This window comes from Hyperoodon ampullatus (genome assembly GCF_949752795.1).
Source record: "Hyperoodon ampullatus genome assembly, chromosome: 5".
Lineage (NCBI taxonomy): Eukaryota > Metazoa > Chordata > Mammalia > Artiodactyla > Ziphiidae > Hyperoodon > Hyperoodon ampullatus.
The window spans coordinates 5,398,024-5,416,240 of record NC_136918.1 but is presented as its reverse complement, the minus strand read 5'-3'; the positions used below and the strand labels follow the sequence as shown (position 1 = coordinate 5,416,240).

General features: G+C 35.9%; 1 protein-coding gene across 3 annotated transcripts in view; it reads right to left on the bottom strand.

Annotated features, from left to right (window-relative positions):
• ARMC8 (armadillo repeat containing 8) overlaps window positions 1–18,217 on the bottom strand; it is a gene marked incomplete at its 5' end in the record, with an annotated part of 102,896 nt that overhangs the window by 42,744 nt on the left and 41,935 nt on the right. Inside the window, 7 exons of one of the 3 annotated variants that reach the window (XM_079704904.1) lie at window positions 2,381–2,476; window positions 5,514–5,714; window positions 7,750–7,810; window positions 9,482–9,572; window positions 9,669–9,744; window positions 11,758–11,838; window positions 16,542–16,634. In XM_079704904.1, the coding sequence (XP_079561030.1) occupies window positions 2,381–2,476; window positions 5,514–5,714; window positions 7,750–7,810; window positions 9,482–9,572; window positions 9,669–9,744; window positions 11,758–11,838; window positions 16,542–16,634 (699 nt within the window). The remainder of the gene's footprint in view (window positions 1–2,380; window positions 2,477–5,513; window positions 5,715–7,749; window positions 7,811–9,481; window positions 9,573–9,668; window positions 9,745–11,757; window positions 11,839–16,541; window positions 16,635–18,217) is intronic. The other 2 variants (XM_079704906.1, XM_079704905.1) reach the window with 2 other exon arrangements.

The following is an 18,217-nucleotide window of genomic DNA, read 5'->3' as shown; positions in this document are numbered from 1 at the left end:
TGAATCACATTACCATTTTCAATTTAAAGGGCAGACCAACTGAACATTTCATACTTTTATCCTGGAATAAATAAGCCTTTTTGTTTGGCTGGGGGGGTGGGGTGAGGGATGGGGCGGAAATAGGTCTATAGTCTTTGAAATTTCTTTCAGAGGTTGTCCACTCATCAACTCAGTAAACTGAAATTCCATCTTGGCAAGTATAAAAATTGCATTAAAAAATAAAACAATAATAAACATTGTACTTCAAGAATCTACACCAAAAAAAGAAATACAATCAAAGTTAAGGCAGAAGTGTAAAAGGTAAATAAATATTTCATGGAGAAAGTAAATAAGAATCTATCCAAATAATTATTTCAACAAAAATAGAATAGAAATAAACGCATTCAAAGGAAGAGTTAACAGTTATCATTTTTATACACTGAAAATAAAAATTCTCCACTCCTAAGAACCGTTTTCATGCAGATTTTATCACAAAATTACTTTATATTTTCCAATTTACAATTTCTCTCTTCAGTAGTTGCTATGAACTATAAATTATTCACTTGATTTCCCAGAAATTAAATACGTTCCTAAAAACTCTATATAATCCCCATTACATAGGCATACTATAGTATCTTTTCTTCAGCACACACAAAAAACTATAATAATTATAACTTATTCTTTATTTGTTATCTTTCTACAGAAATTATCAGGATTAGCCTTACCAGGAAATTATACACATTATAAATACAAGTTTTAATAGACTACTGATCATCAGACTGTTACGTTATATTTCTAGAACACGATATCACAAATTAAAGTCATTAATTCCAAAACAATAGTTTATTAACAAAAAAGTACAAAGAAGTACAAATGGACATCCTATTTTCCCCCATTATGGTCCATCTATCTATCTCCCTTTCAGTCCATGGCATGGCCTTCTTCAGCTAAAAGACTGGGTAAAATACCTCTCCTCTTTCCATTGGGCCCTAATAAATACATAATGATTTGTTTGGGGATGGTTTAAGTTATACAGTCCATGTCAATTTTTTAAAAATGTTTTATCTATATGAATTGCCATAAAAGCCTCTTCCCTTGCAATACACCATGTACCTGAACTGAATGAAACATATGAACAACATTCATAAATCATGATTAGACATAGGGAAAATCATATCACTAGTATGTTTGCCTTGAAGTAACATTTTACAAATGAAAGCTTAGAGGTGTCAAAGAGGATTTTATAGATATTTACTAGAACACTTCAAGTCAAAAACATCTTGTTAACTCAACTAAATTGAGGTACATGGAAAACATTCAGCTTAGTTGTGTTTTCTGCACTGATTTTAAAGCAAAGCTACTTACATATCTAATCTTACTGATCTTACTGCTATTAATTTCAATTTTCTCCAAGAATGGTACAATTTATTTCAATAAACCTACAGTTAATTCCATACTTCTCTTTCTACAAGCCCAAAGTACTTCTCTAAATCACGTTAAAGTCCCAATACTCTGTGATTTCTCTCACAGGGCTCCTTAAAATACCAATGCAAGATGGGGAGATTTAGTAAACTGCCACATTCAGTAAATAATGCAAAATTTGCTCTCTCTGCTATGGCTCATCAAGACAGAACATATGAATTCGTTTACTGATGTTCCTAAAAGCCTTGTTTATAATTTATTAGATTATATGGGTTTTGTTTTGAGTAGTAAGCTCCAGGCTTTTGGTTTGTGGAGGGAGCCAGATCAGAGCTTACCACAATACTTTACTCCCTGCTTAGAACTATTCTCATAAAGAACATGAGCTCAGTGTTGGACTAGGCTGTAATAACATAAGGTGCTATAGCAGTGACACATTTTTTGGGAGCTGGAAAATTCAGATGACCACTCGCTAAACATAAAATCATTATTCCACAAAGATTTTATTCACATCGAACTTGCACAGTAGCAAAAAAAAAATCAAAACATAACTAAGCCACATATCAAAGAACAATATACAATAGAGATTTGAATTTCTCAATGGCATTGGAAAGTTATTTCCATAAATAACATTTACAATTCTAGTGTTAGGTCTTTCAAGGTGTCTGAAGCTTCACAGTGCTAGAATTGATTTTTATCAGAACACATGCAAAAATGTGCAACACAATAATCCATATTAATGACACAAAAAAGCACGCCAGTTATTTGTCATTCCGGCAGGGCCATGCCACTCTATGTTCTAAAAACAAACAAACAACCCCCCAAATCCGGGTCCCATTCATTCTTCCATTACGCCTTTAGTCACTCTGTTTTATTATATTCAAACAGTCACTGTTAGTGCTCTTCAACACGACTTTCAGGTTGACGTCACTCCCTGCCTGCTGGCTGTCAGGACTGGGGGACGCCCCTCTCCCAGACTCACCTTCTTCCGGATGTCTTCATCGTTTGCTCCGAGAGAGGCATAGAGCTTGAATGCAGCCTGGCGAAGTTCGTGAGCATGCTTTAAGTCATGATCAAGCTATGGGAGGGAAAAAAAGATATGTTCCAACCCAGTCCACAAATTAAATTTTCAATAAAACTAATAAAGTAGAGTTGAAGAAAAAATACGTTTTAACAACTATTAACGTATCAGTGCTGGTTATTTTGGGTTTCTGCTCACATATGACTGAGACCTTGCTGTGTCTGTGTCAACATGACCTAGAATTCTTGCAGTCTGCTTCTGTCTAAAATGTGACACTGGTGTATGAAAAACCTTTGTGAACCTTTGAGCCTTAAAAATTCAGTGTTTCTAGATGGTAGCTTTAGTGGCACTGGTGCTTGCTTGCACCAGCTCTTTTTTTTTTTTTTTGGCTGTGCCACGCGGCACACGAGATCTTAGCTTCCCAACCAGGGATCGACCCCGTGTCCCCTGCAGTGGAAGAGTCCCTGGACCACCAGGGAATTTCCCACCAACTCTTTGAAATGCTCTCAAAAACATGGCACAAGAACTTCCCTGGTGGTCCAGTGGCTAAGATTCCACACTCCCAATGCAGGGGGCCTGGGTTCGACCCCTGGTCAGGGCACTAGATCCCACAGGCTGCAACTAATTGATTAATTAATTAATTAAATTAAAACAAAAAACAAAAAAAATGGCACACTCAGGCCTTTCTAACCCCAGAATACAGCTGATAACTTGAGTGCTGCTGCAACAGTATCTTTAGAAGGTTTTCCCAAACATTAATAGTGCTAAACAAATTTCAGCATTTAAAAAGCTTTTAGAAGCAGGAAAACCTTTGTAAAAATGCTTAATAAACAACAGACCATGGTAATCATTACTACCTGTCTATTACAGCTATCTGAGTATTATGTTCAGGGGGTTTTTTTGGGATAAATTTATTAAACTTACTTACTGGTATGAAACAATTAACGCTATCTTTTCATATGCATAACTGGCTTTCTCAGTTATCAATTCTTCCATATACCTGATTTATCACCAAACTACCATAAAAATAAAAGAGAAGCGTGTTCTCAGGACACTTTCAGTGACTAAATATGAACCAGTAAATATATAAGGCATATCAGTAAATAATTTTATAACTAAGAGATATAACTTATCCAAATGATTGCAACTTTTTCCAAATGAGTTGCCTTGGAAAGGTTCACCCTTATGCAAAGATGTAGGTGTTGTTCATAATATTCTGAGACCCTCTTTTGAACATTCCTAAAGAACTGAATGGCACACTGGCAAGAAAACCCTGACAATAATAACGTATTTTCATTGACTAAGAGAGTTTTAAGTTAACTGTCACTGGAGTGTGAAGAGGGGGAAATCCAACTGGGTAACATCATTTAGAGTAACAACAACAACAAAAACTCCACAGTAAAAAACTAAAACTCAGTTGGGGTGGTTCTGAAGGCAATTATTAAGAGTAGCTCCCCCGATATTTTGATCAAAGCAGGTACTGATGGTTTATGGGAGGAACCTCCCAATATACGACACTCATTTTGATGTATAAGTTCTAAAATATCTATTCTTATGTCTTAACTACTTTCCAGTCATAACATTTATTAGAATACTGACTTGGACTAAAATACCACGTAAATCACACATTTATTAACATGTAAAAAAGTCTCTCTTATGGGTCTAGTACCTATACTTGTATGTCAGAAACCACTGGATAATCCACCATCAAAAATAAAGATGACAAAACAAACTAATATTCAAGTTTAGGAGATTTAAAAAAAAGTTATTATTATTCCAGTTTTACTGTGATGGAAATAAAATGGAAAAACCCTAAGAAAAGGGATAATCTTCTATATGCTAGTTAAATGTTTTGCACATGTGTAAGCTAGATGTTCTTGTAACTATGTTTCCTCACTCTCATGTCCATCAAAGTGTTCTATTTGCCTTGCTGCGATGGTCAGCTAAGGGTGTTCATGAGGCTGTAGTTAGGACTTGCTCATATGTCTTTGTACTTTGAGTTACTCTGTCAGTGAGCAAGTAGCCAGAGGGCAAACAGACAAGGCAGCTGCTTCAATATAACCTATCACTTCTACTAGAAAAACAATACTACTGAAGGAAGAGCAGGCGCATAACTTTAATACATAAAGGGCAGTGTACATTAATACAAATATCAATGGAAGTTATTTTAGGCCCTTTCTGAGACAGAGAAAAGTTATACCCTTAATAGTTTGTTTTATTTTCAGTGTTAAATGCCAAATGAACAGCTGCCTACCGGATGAAGTTTTTTGGAACTCAGGGGCATGGGAGAGGTCAAGAGAACAGTTTAAAAAAATTTACCACTGGGACCAGTGGCATCAAAAATACAGTCACATTTGTGAAACAGTACTGGTTACTATTTAGGAGGCAATGCTCTCTATACCATGACCTCCTTAAATAAACTTTCTCTAACAGAATATTTATCTCTCATGCTTAGAGAAGTGGATATGACAAACATGTTGAGAAAAACAAAGCCAAAAAGAATATCTACCTATTCTGAGGAACTTATAGTTTGAGAAAAAGTTAGCACAATTTGGTCCTTGATGGTCTCAAACTAGAGGTTAGATGGTGCTTTAGCTGTCACTAGCAGGCCCAAAGCACAGTATGAAACTGCAGAAAAGAAAGAAGAGATGGCAAAAATTAGAAGAAAAGGTAGCAAATGAAAAAGACAGTGGCGGAGAGTAAAATAAAGCCACTCAGTCGCCTGGAACAAAAGATTACCCTCGTCCTAAAGAATGAGAATATAGTGACAAAGTTGATTCTGGGACTTTCAATAGCATTAGATGATGCTGATATAATGTCAATAACCAGCTTAGAGACCCCACTATTTTGGGGTTAGCTGGGAATTTGGGATGCAATTTTCTGATTATCTCCTTACTAAAAAACTTCTGACAATAAACATGAAGCAAACTGGATTCAAAACTCATAAAGTGACATCATCTACATTACTGAAAGATTTCTTTATTTAAAAGGGCTCTGAACTGTTAATCATCAATTGGTTCAAAAGTGGTGAACAGTAAGAAAATCTTCTTAAAAATCCCTCTCTTGAGCTGCTGAAAAGGAAAAGAGAACATACCCTTTTAATATCAGTGATGGCACTCACAGAGCTGGGATACTTGAAATAATCAGCAAGCATGGCAATGAGGTGATCAGTAATGCTAGCAATTCTCTGTAGCTCAACATCTGGTTCAATCAGATAGGCGAGTGTCTCAGCTCCTTCAACTCTCTCCTCTAGTAACCTCTCCTTACTGCACATTCGAACCAAACAAGGCAATGTCTGGAAGGTAGTGATATTAATTATTTGCTTTTTGGTAAACGCAAAAGCATGATGGAGATCATATAGTAAATATATCAACCCAACAGTTTTTACTGGGAGTCATGTTTGTGATCAAATGTTTCAATAAAGACTTTCAGAGAATAGAAGTTTTTTTTGGAATGTAAAAACACACAAAATTCAGTGCATATTAATCATTTACACTGGCACACTAAACTCCCAGATATTCAAAGCACATTAATATAAAGTCTAATTAGGCTTTTGTGATTGATAAGACTGAAGCTTTATTGGACAACCTTACAAAAGACATTTAAGAATCCCTAATAAATCACTTCTGATGCTCCTGCCCTGTCTATGTATTTATTTACCTAAAATACATCCAGCAGTTTAATTAGGAACGATTTTGCCTTAGAAAAAGTATGTTATCTTTTCCTTAATGAGTATGATATAGCTGGGATGACTTTCAATTTTTGTTTAGAGTTTAATACTTACAGTTGCAAAAACAAAATACAGCTTTAAAAACTCAGTGATCTTCCCATTAGTCAGATTCTACCAGTTCTCCTGTAATCCAAGTGAAATGCATCAATCATAGTTCCTGAGTTCTCCAGAGAACTCCCTGGAATGACTGTGATATCTACTAGTCCAATTTTATTTCTGAGGTCCTTCAAAAACCTCGGCACTGGTCTTGGTAAATTATCTACATTAGGTTCTCAATAAAAATATCCCATGTTTATATTTCTAAGGCTGATGAATCAACTTTAAAGGATTATGTGGAAATAGAAACTGAAACATCAGAATTACAGGAAGACTTCCTCTACAACCGCAGTCAACTATGCTTTGTTCTTTTCTAAGTTCCTATTATAGCTTGACCACAGAGTTTAGCACTTTATTGTTCACTGTTGATTTCTTATCAGGCTGGTTCCATCTTTTAAATATGACCCGAGGCTTCCAAGAAGAAAGCCTATTCTTATTTTCCTTGGAACAGTTACCAACATTTATCAATACCATATATTCATGGATTATTGAATTTAATGCTCACAACTACTACACAAAGAAGATACTTATTAACCTAGTTTACCAATGAGAAAGAAAAGGAGGGGGAGAGCAGTTAAGTAAGGGCTTGGAAGCCCTTAGCACTCTATGCAGTGCTATTTACTTAGGGGTCCTCAGATCTCATTAAACTGTCTTGCTTCACCAAAGACTAAAGGAAACATTAATCTTCTTAATGTTCTTTTATCCTTGGGTTCATTTTGAACACTGATAATGAGATCTCACATTCACAAAGTGACACACTATCAATTTACTTACAGTTGTTCTGTTCTTTATAACTAAAAGCTGTTTAATGTATTTAATATATTGTTATTCTCAATATCCCTTTGGGATAGATGAGCAGGAATTATTGCTTCCATTTTCATAATTAGGAGTCTGAGGCACCACAAGAATAAGGGATGTGCCCAAGGCTACCGACCCAGTCAGTGGTGGAAGTGCTAAAACCAGAATCCAGGTCTTAGGACTTTTAAGGGCTAGTCTTTTATCTGGGCTTTTCTGAGTTCTAGTTGCATCTGACACACCACAATAATGATGACTGCTTTCATGTGTTATTTACTTATTCTTTCTCATTATGCCTTTTGATTATCTGCCATGTGGGTGAAATAAAGTCTTTATCTATAGAGTTAGTGAACTGCTTGCCTACACAACTGTGTTGCAAACTTAATGAAAATCAAGGACTAAAATATATTTTCTATTTAACCTGAATTTTACACATTTTTATAATTTTTACATCCTTCTAATTGCCATAAAAGTGAAAAAGGTTTGACAAGGAAAGATTTACTTTGACTTTCAAAACATATCTAAAACCAATTTTTTAAAACTACATGCCATCCCACTGAAAAGCATGGTGTTTTAATATTATTTCATGCTGTGCACACATACCATAGTGATAAATGTGTAAAAAGAAATAGGAATACAAATATTTATATTCAACATTTATATGCCTGGATAATTTTCACATGTTTTTAGAAAGAATTAATTCGCTCACCTTTAATACAATACAGTTGTCATCTGTCCGAATTGCTCCAGCTCTACACATGTAAGTTAAACTGGAATAAGACGGCAGAAAGTAAGTTTTTGCTTGTGTTTTAAAGCTTTAAAAAAACAACCACCACCACCTACTTGCCTTTAAGATATTATGGGGAAAAAAAAAGACAACTACTCTTACTTATCTTGAGGGAGAAGGTTTTGACACTCCCTTATCTGAGATTTTGTTAATTAAATAGTCAAAGAAAACTATCCGATATAGGCAGACAGTAAGCCAGAAGTTTTTAAAAATACCTACAAAATTGTTTTAAAAATAAATGGCCGAATGAATGGGTAAACGATAAAGCAAGGTGCTAGGCACACTGGAGTTCTCTATACTTTTCTCTCTACTTTTTATCTGAAATTTTCCATAATAAAAAGGAAAAAATTTTTAAATAAAATATAAAGTTAACAAAGTATCTAAATTTAAATGAAGTTAAGTTGGGATATTTCAACTCCAATAGCAGTGGTAGAAGTATCACAGAAGAAGCATTTAACTTGTAACACTTATAGCTATCCCTATTAGCTAAGACAGTTAAGATATTAACTAACTAGTCAGAGGTTACCAGAAGTGGCTTTGAGAATTAATTAGTGATTTGGCTCTACTGAAAAACAATTTACCTTCACAATTGTATCTGGCTGTGAATAAGAATACAATTACTTTCTACTCTCTAAGCAAGTACTGAACATTAAGCAATTAAGAAACTTAAATGAATGGATTTCCTTTTTGAATTAGATTCCTTTGGTAAGCTGGAGGGAAAAAACCCTAAAATACCCCATGTTCTGGCTTCTGGGGAAAGTTATAAACAAGTCAGTAAAACTCCTTACTTACACTGTAGGAGATGAATTCTTTATAGCTGTTATCATTATCTTAAGATTTGTTACTACATTGTTTTTTGAAAGCAGTTCCATGAGAGTATTACCTTACTAACAAAAAGGCAAATGCTCAGTTTTGAAGACAAAAACGCAGACAAACAAAAAATACAAATCATATAAACAAACAGAAAACAATTCATGATGCAGGGGTGATTCACTGAAAACTCCTCATTCTGGCCAAAATATTAGAGAGCCACAGCTTCTTTAAATACTGAAACTAAACCATTCACTTAGCACAGAACCCTACATAACAGGTGTTAAACCTATCTGGTAATGTATTGATAATTACAGAATTAACATGTACTGAATGCTTACATGAGCCAGGAACTGTGCTAATAAGAACTTTACGTAACTATCTTATAAATGGTCACATCTCTATGAGGAATCTTTGTTTTGTTTTTCCAAAGATGAGGAAGTCACATTCTCTGAAATCATGCCTTGGTTATCAACTTCAACTAATTCTCACTATTTCTATATCTTTATGTTTTCCTGACGTAATACTTAGCATAATATGTGTTGGTTAAATCTGATCTAATTCTGTGTTATTTCAACTGAAATACAAGGAGAAGGGAATGTAATGAAGTAATTTTCTGTAGGTAGTCTTAGATGTTATAAGAGAGTTCTTGTTCTGCATGCTACTAGTAGTAAACTGAGTATAAAACTCACATCCATTTAAGAAGATATGAGATAATCCCATGACTTTCAAATTTCAAAATCCCAAAACAAGATGGGGATTGAAAGTGAGCTCATTAGGCTGTCCAAAAATACTCTAAATTGATAAAGCACTGTCTTTCTTCCCACATTGTCTTGACCTTTACCATTTTGCTGATGTGAGCTGCATTTCAATGGGCTTATCCCTCTGTAACATCTTCACAAAAATTTGTGGTAACAATTCTCCATCAACCAAAACTAGAAATAAAACAAACAACAAGGATTAAGGAATTCTTTAAATCTACAAAGTTCATAAATTAAATTGTGTAGGTGCCACTGAAAGTTCCAGCCTACCATTTACCAGGGTCATCGATACCTGGGGGTTTTCAAAAGCTAAAACTGAGAAGCATTTCAGTGCCTGCATTCGAACCTGTAAAAGTAAATGAACAAACAAAGCATTTATTTTAATTTTGCAAATATGAATTTTAATGTCTCAGAATCTAAACTCTTCTGAAGAAATAACTATTTAAATCTGCCTCAAATACTAAAGGAAGGACTCAAGGGAATAAAAATAAGACCTGTATATCTGAAGAGTACAGTAAGTTAAAATTATAAAAAGTTAAAATTAATTTGGAATAATAGAAAAGAAAAAACAGGGAGGAAGTAGCAACTAAAATGGAACTAGATAAATCCTTACTCAAATTTAAAAGAACGCTGTAAAAAATACAATGCTGGTAAGGCAAAGGGAACTTAATAACAATTCCTAATTGCCTTTCAAGTGGGACATTTCTTCTTCCCAAATTACAAACCAGAGAACTGAACAGGAGACCAAAAAAAAAAAAAGAGTACTCTTGTAGTTGTGTATGGGATGGAGATGGGGATGGGGATGGGGAGTGGGGGGAGAGAACAGGAGAGGAAAGAAAGTTATGATAAAAGTTTGAAAAGGACTAATTTAACTTTAGAAATACTTATGAATTATGTCACTATACCTCAAAACTAGGTAACTGGTCTGGGATGATACCAGGGGCTCAAACTCTTGACCACATACAACATATTTTATAATTTGCAGGAGCTCCTATGAGAGCTGTTATTTTTCCTTCTTTCTGTTCAGCTTTCACCAGATGAGCTAATCCTCACTTCCAAGCCTGAGTCTATATATGATGTTCTTCTGTGGAGCCTGCGGTCGGCAGGATGGGTAGCTGAGGTGTGAAGAAGCTCTATCCCTCACTTGGGCAATGCTCTGCAGCACAAGCACGTGCCTACGGGTGGAACCTAGAATATGTTCATGACACTGTGACAGTGGAGCAAACCTTGGCAAGAGTAATGTTACCAAAACCTTTTTCCTTCTACAACCTGTAACTTGCCATAGTAGATAAGGAAGTCTAGTGTGGAAAAGAAAAGAAAGCAATGAAGAACTGGGGGAGTTAATGAAGCTAGAGGATGGAAAAGAACAAGTACAGTAAATCGCCACCCCAGCAACTGCTTCTTGACATACAAGTGCTGACTGGTCTCAGCCTACACACACGGTACAGAGCAGAGGAAGCAGCTCTCAGTATATATGTCCTTCCCTTGCCTCTGGCTAGTTTCAAGCTGGTTCCATTCCCCACTCCTATTCTTGTGAGATCTTCACCAAGATCTAACTTTGGATGTCTGAGGTAGGGAAAACGTACATATTAGCAGGGCAGACCTGTAATAAAGCTAAGGACAAAAAGAGCAGACTAGGATCAGTGCAAATGGATAGAAGACAAAAATGACAGCTTCTCTGCTTTACAGGAAATTCCTAGCATATTTAGTTCTAATGTGACACAATAAAGACAGTGTCCCAATATTTGCTACAACTTACCAGTTGGACAATAATGAAATGACCAAAGTTTTAACTAAATGCCTGATAGTATATCATGACACTGCTTCCCTATATATAAAAGATAGTAAAGAAATTTAATTAACACAACTGAAAACCCTTGACTTTTTAACTCAAAATACAAAACAGAACACATTTTAAATGTTGATGTATATGTGGATATATGCTGTAAGTTTCAGTCAGTGTGGCTAAATAAAGGTTTCAAATAGGAAATCCAAGGTCTTCCCTGTAATAGCAAGCCATTGCTCCTACATACTTCAAGGCATGACCTCACATGCAACTTTGGCACTGACACCATACCAGAAGAGACTACTAATGATCACAGGTAAAAATCAATAGGAACTTATACCACAATCATATCCTGAAGAAAAAAAAGAAAAAAGGAAAGGCAAGGTCGATTTTTTTTAAGTGTACTCTCTCTATAGGTAAAACAATGCCCCATAACATTTTACTGATAAAATACTATTCTTGATCACAATATCTACCAAAGAAACAACAAAACATGTGTGCTTCTTTCCAGACCAAGACTCTAGAAACGCAAAATAAAGTATAAAAGTCTGGCCATAATTTTTAACATCTTACTTTGTAAGATACTGAGGTTAGTAGGTGAGCAATATTCTGAACTGCACCATGATTAAATAAAATTGTTTGATGATCTGGACCCTGTAAGAAAAGAGAATATAATAATACATTAAGAAGAGTAATGATTCATTCCAATAAAACATTTACTTAAATGGAGAAAACCACATTCACTACAATGTAGAATTTGTAGTTACCCTTCTCCTGTATAAACCCATTCCCAAAAAGCAGGATAGACACTGTTTTCAGTCCTGCAAAGGGCTGTAATATCTTACCTCTCATCTCAGTTCCATAGAACCGCTGCCTCCTTACCTCCCTAAATAAGGAAGGGGGCACAGAAGCTATCCTGGCATAGGCCCTCACTCACACCATTACAGCAACAAAAGCACTCCAAATTCTGCATTTCATGTGCATACCCTTACCCTATGCCCACAGGAGACAGTGTAGTCATTCTTATAACTTAAGACTGATGACCTAGTCAGGGCAACTCTAAAACTAATTAATTACAAGAGAAACTAGACCAGATCCTAAGCTACCTCAACACATGTGGGAGGTTGAAGCAGTGGACGGTAGGAAAGACAGCACAGCATAACTGAGAAGTAAACATGTTTTAGTTCTCTTTCTCTCTCGTTTCTCTTAAAATTATCACTTCTTAGAGTAAGAAAGTGAAGTAACAGGAAAATTCAGGTATTTTATTTTTTACCAACTCTGTTTTCTACTAATCAATTTACTGAAGATCCTCAAAATGGCACAAGCTAAAGATTAATGCAAGGCTTTGAATTTGCCAGTACTTAATTCACTTCTTTTATGTCCCACCCATTCACTCAAATAATGAAAAGTCAACTAAAGCCAAGGCAAGGATGGTATTTCATGCTTATCATTATTTAGGAGAGAAAAGTGTAGCACCGAAAGGTAGGTTACCTATTTGGGTTCACCAGAGGAAACCAGTTCCTAGTCTAGAAAAAAAGCTCTCAAACCAACTTCTCCAACTCACTATTTAGCCAAGTTACAACTGTTTTGCAGATGCTCATTCTTTCTTGGACCAAAATATCCATCGTTTGAAGCGGGAAGATTAGCATTCATACTTCTGAATAATAAAAGAGCCATACTCTATTTTATAGGCAACAATCCCCTAAACACTTTACATACTATTAAGAGCCCTTTAGGGACTTCCCTGGTGGTCCAGTGGGTAAGACTCTGCGCTCTCAATGCAGGGGGCCTGGGTTCGATCCCTGGTCGGGGAACTAGATCCCACGGGCATGCCAAAACTAAGAGTTCGCATGCAGCCATTAAGAAGTCCTCATGCCACAACTAAAGATCCCACCTGCCGCAACTAAGACCCGGCGCAGCCAAAATAAACAACTATTTTTAAAAAGAGCCCTTAAAAAAAAAAAACACTTCAGCAATTTCTCTGTTAATTTACATACATTTTAAAAATTGAAGTATAATTGATTCTATACATTTTCTAACTTCTAATTTCTTATTTTTAATCACTATATAATATTCCACAGTTTACTCAAGCAAACCCCCATCACCTATTTTTGGTACTTTCTAATGTCTCACTATTAATTGACTCATTTGAGACATAGGAGTCTCTGGCTTATTCATTATAAGGATAGTGGTGGAGACTACAAAGGGGGAGCCAAGGAAAAGAAGGGTCTCCTCAGAATCTGACCCATTTTTTCTACCTATTAACAAGTAGGTAACTAGAATAAGTTATGAAGATAAGCCTCAATTAACCCTGACTAAGGTTTTTTTGCCTTCCTTATAAATTTTAACATCCCGATTTATACACAGACAATGTTTAGCAGAACAGCTAAGTAGGCAGGGGGCTGCCTCTACCCCCTTGCAACTCGCTGTTCTTCCACTGTATTCAGCCAATCCATTCTCCTGATTTGAGGTGACCTAATACTAACAGATTATTTTATATTCTTCAAGACAGAGAAGAATACACAAGTACATTCTTTCCCCCTATTTTAACACAAATGGTAGGATAATACTATATATATTTATATATATATATAATATATAAAATACTACATATAAATACTATATATATACACTATACATACATATATAAGTATATATATGCATGGCTCTAAACCTTTTATTTCCTTTATAATATATCTCAGTGATCACTCATATCAGTACATAAAGAGCTTTCTCATTTCTTTTTTGGCCTTAATCCATTGTACAAATGTCCCATACTTTAACTAGTATCCTATAGTTAGACGTTCAGATTGTCTTCCGTCTTGGAGTTATATTTAGAAATGATGGTGAAGCACAGTGCAATTCTCTGTACAAAACTGTTTCCCACCACTTACAGGATATTGTACTTTTTAATCCCTCACATTCTTTGCCCAAATTGCAGCAAATATTTGTTACAAAAGAAGCTCTTCCTCCTCTCTATGGTTATAGATAGGATTGTGTAAAAACAACTACAAGGAAGGAATTAGTGGCTGAACCAACTAAAGAGGAGGAACTATTATTCCATTATCAAGTCTCTCTTTAGTCTCTCCAAATCAACCTGCATGAACCTGGAGTTAGTGCAACAGCCTCTCAGTGTGGGAAGCACATAAGCCCTCATGATCCTAAACCCCAAAAGACAGGTCTCGAAATCCGAGTCACTGCTTAAGTGGCAACAATGTAGAAGTTAGAATTCCAATTAATATTATTACTAGCCTTTTTTTGCTCCTTAATAAATCAGGGCGAGAACTTCAAAAATATAACTATGATTAGCTTATAACACAAATGCTTTAGAAATCTCTTTTTCTGTCTCCCCTGCCCAAAGTATGTAAATTTATTTAATATTGATACTAGTATATGAAAATTTGTAAATGAGTCTTAAAATGCTACTATGAATTTTATTTATTGTTTTCATAAACAAAATGAAAATAAAAGGTTTTTATAATTAATGACATACAGAGATCATCAGACCAGTTGTTTTCAAAGATACATGTTGTTAGTGTATCAGTAGGGAAATAAATACTGTATTTTAGACTATTACTGTTGTCACTGGGTTTATACATGCTATAATGTTTCCTGAGGTCTAGTTATATCTCAGACTACTTAAATTGGGTCATCTAATTACCATGGCAAATGCTAATTATCAGGCTAAAAGAAAGCTGAGTTCAGGTTTTTAATTTTCTTCAGTTCTGCTAGTGGCATGAGGGTGCCTGTAAATTCTTATTCAGCATAAGTTTCTCTCCAGCAAAAGAACTAGTGATTTAACAGTATTCCGTTATCCATCTCCAGCAAAAGAACTAGTGATTTAACAGTATTCCGTTACCTATGATTTCGGCTAAAACAGCATTGAGGAGTTTCAGATGAGCGAGCCTAAAAGCACTGAGAAGTTTATGAAGAGCAATTCTAAAAACTATTTGGGTAACTTCAGGAATAGGATTATTCAAACTTCTCATAATTTGACATGTAGTAGTTATACCTCCAGGTCCAATTTTCAGTGTCCATTTAGGATTACTGTGATTATGACTAGTAGATGCTGTGCTCTCAAGCACTTTGCATCTAGATGCTGAAAGATTTGTAATGAGGCATATAGTTCTGGAGTATCCTTCTCCATCTATCTACCAGGGTTGGCTATAAGATATCATTTAATGTTGGAAATTGTTTTCTCAAAGCTTTCCTTTGCCCACCTCAAGAGATTAAGGAATTGACATCCCTGGTCCTGTAAGTTGGCTTGCATGCTCACAAAGCAATCCAGGAGGAGAAACTTCAGAGACTTTTGACAAAAATCTTAAATTCTAAATGTCTTATATAGAATAGAATAGGCTATGACAGCTAGGATTTGAGAGGGTTTTTAAGTTATAATCTGTAGTTAGTTATAATCTATAGTTACTTTTTCTGAAAGGAACTGATTTAATTTATATTTGGGAAACTGTCCTAAAATAGCATAGGTCTGTGATCTTAGTTAAGTATGCAGTTGTTCACTTTTCCTTCTTTCCTATAGTTCCCCAAACTCCTCATTTTATATTTGCATTGTAAGTGATAAGCAGGTAAGTAATGCTGTCCTGAAAAACTTATCAGAAGGTAAACAATGACTTGGTTAAAAGTTAGCAAATGATGGTTATCAAAAGAGTACACTCAATATGCAAACTATGAAGCAAAATAAGTAGCACTGCATAGCACTCTTCAGTTTAGGTTCAGGCTCTTTTAATAACTGAAATTCCTCTCAGCAAAGAGGAGAGAAGAATCTCTCTTAGTTCTCCTTATAAGAGATCACTTAAAACAATTTCCAACAATGTGGAAACTGAGGGTGTGGGAAAACGGTCATGAGCATATACTGCTGGTAGGAGTATAAAACTGTATAACCTCCATATAAGACAACATGTGGTAAAATTACACATGCACACACTCTTTGACTCAGCAATTCTGTTTCTTATAAAATGTCTTACATACAGGGTATTTGCTGCATCACTGCTGTGAAATAAGATTGGAAACAAGCTAAATGCCCAACAATAGAGGACTGGTTGAATAAATTATTGTACATCTATACAATAAAATACTCTTCATCTGTTTAAAAAAAAAGAATGAGGAAACTCCTTATGTACTGATATGGAATATCCTTCAAGATGTTAAGTAAAAAATGCAAGGTGCAGAACAGTATGTATGGTATGCTACCATTTGTGTCAAAAAAAAAAAAGAGGGGAAAATACATACATAGGTCTGCTTATATGTGTATAGATTAGCTACAGGAGGATACACACAGAAGGCACATCTCCTGAGGACATGCAAGATTTTATATTATAGAGAACATTTGTTCTGGTTCTTACTTTACAGCAGTGTGAGAAGATCTGACAGATGTACTCCTGGGTATAGCGGGACCTGCTAAGCAGCGCCATGAGATGCGGTATCACTGTGGCATCCTGGAGTCAAAGGGAAGAAGAGCACAGCAACAAGGAACTCAAACACAGTGAGTATCTCTAACAAATGATATCCACGAGCAGATACACATGTAACCCTCTTATCTTAATGACAGTAAATCAAGTCTCTTTAAGGAACACAACACAAAAGCAACACGGCAATCAAAACTGTCTAGGCAAAGGACAAGGAAAGGGGCTTCAATTTTCATCCTTGACAACAAAATACAAGAACAAGAAATTCTCAATTTCTCTCCCATAAACAGCCTACATCCCCACAATAAAACAAAATCATTTCAATAAGACTTGACATAAATCTATTCTGAAACCAAAATGTGACATATTAATAAGATATATAATAATGCATTGCTTATAAGGAGGAATTACTGTATTAAAATAAAAGTTGACAATTTTGATCTCTGAGATGTTCTGGTAAGTATCAGCAACAGGTTAACACTCATAACAACTGTAGTTAGCTAATTTCAGTCTTCACAATTTATATCATAGCAACTTCTCACTTATAGCCCATTCTCTACCTACTACTGACACTTCACAACATACACAATGGTATAGGACAAGACAGAAGAATCCACCCAACCTGCTGCAGGGCTCTCCAAAAATCTCCTCTTTCTTGAGTGCAAAAAGAATTAAATGTTGAAGTAATATTTGGCTTGAACCACAGATGGAAAAGGAAACTTAGCTCAAACCCCCTAGTCAATGCTGTCACAAGTCCTGTAGCAATGCTTCTCAAATATGAATGTGCACTGCATGTATGTTCCCAGGGGACATTCTGTATATACAGATTCTGATTCTCTAGGTTTGGAGTAGGAATTAAGATTCTCCATTCTAACAAGCTCCCAACTGATACCTGATGTTGCTGGTCCACAGACCACCCTTGGACAAAAGACAACAGAGGGCAAGGAAGGAAACTTAAAAGAATACCAGAATACCACTGTTGGGATAAACAAGATTTGGGGTTTCCCTCAGAAAGAAAAGAATGCTCAAGATCCATAAAAGCTAAGTAGGAAAACAGAAGGTTGTTGATGCCTACAAGTAGAATCTTTTCCCCTTGCTTGTTAGTATAACCCTGTGTTGTCATAAGCAGTTTAAAAACAAAATGAGGGAATTCCCTGGTGGTGCAGCGGTTAGGACTCAGCGCTTTCACTGCCATAGGCCCAGGTTTGATCCCAGGCCGGGGAACTAAGATCCCGCAAGCTGCGCGGCGTGGACAAAAGAAATAAACAACGCTCAGAAAATGTGAAAGAAAGTCAGCTACTAAATTCATTAAAAAAAGGGAAGAGATGAGAACGTGAAGTACGCATCTATTTTACAGATGCGGGGTTGGGGTAGCAGGAATGGCGACGACAGTGGTTCCACTGACAGATGACAGGGAAGTAGGTAACCGCTGAGAGAGAAGAAGCAATCAAGAGGAAGAGCCTCTATCACGCTCCTGAAACGACTTCCACCTCATCCCTTTCCTCCATTGCTCTCTCATCCCTCAGTTTTCCTGTGACAATAGCCCCCATCTCATTTCTTCACACCTGCGTCCTTTCTGCCAGCTGTGTTACATATCTGCAGTTTATGGCTGA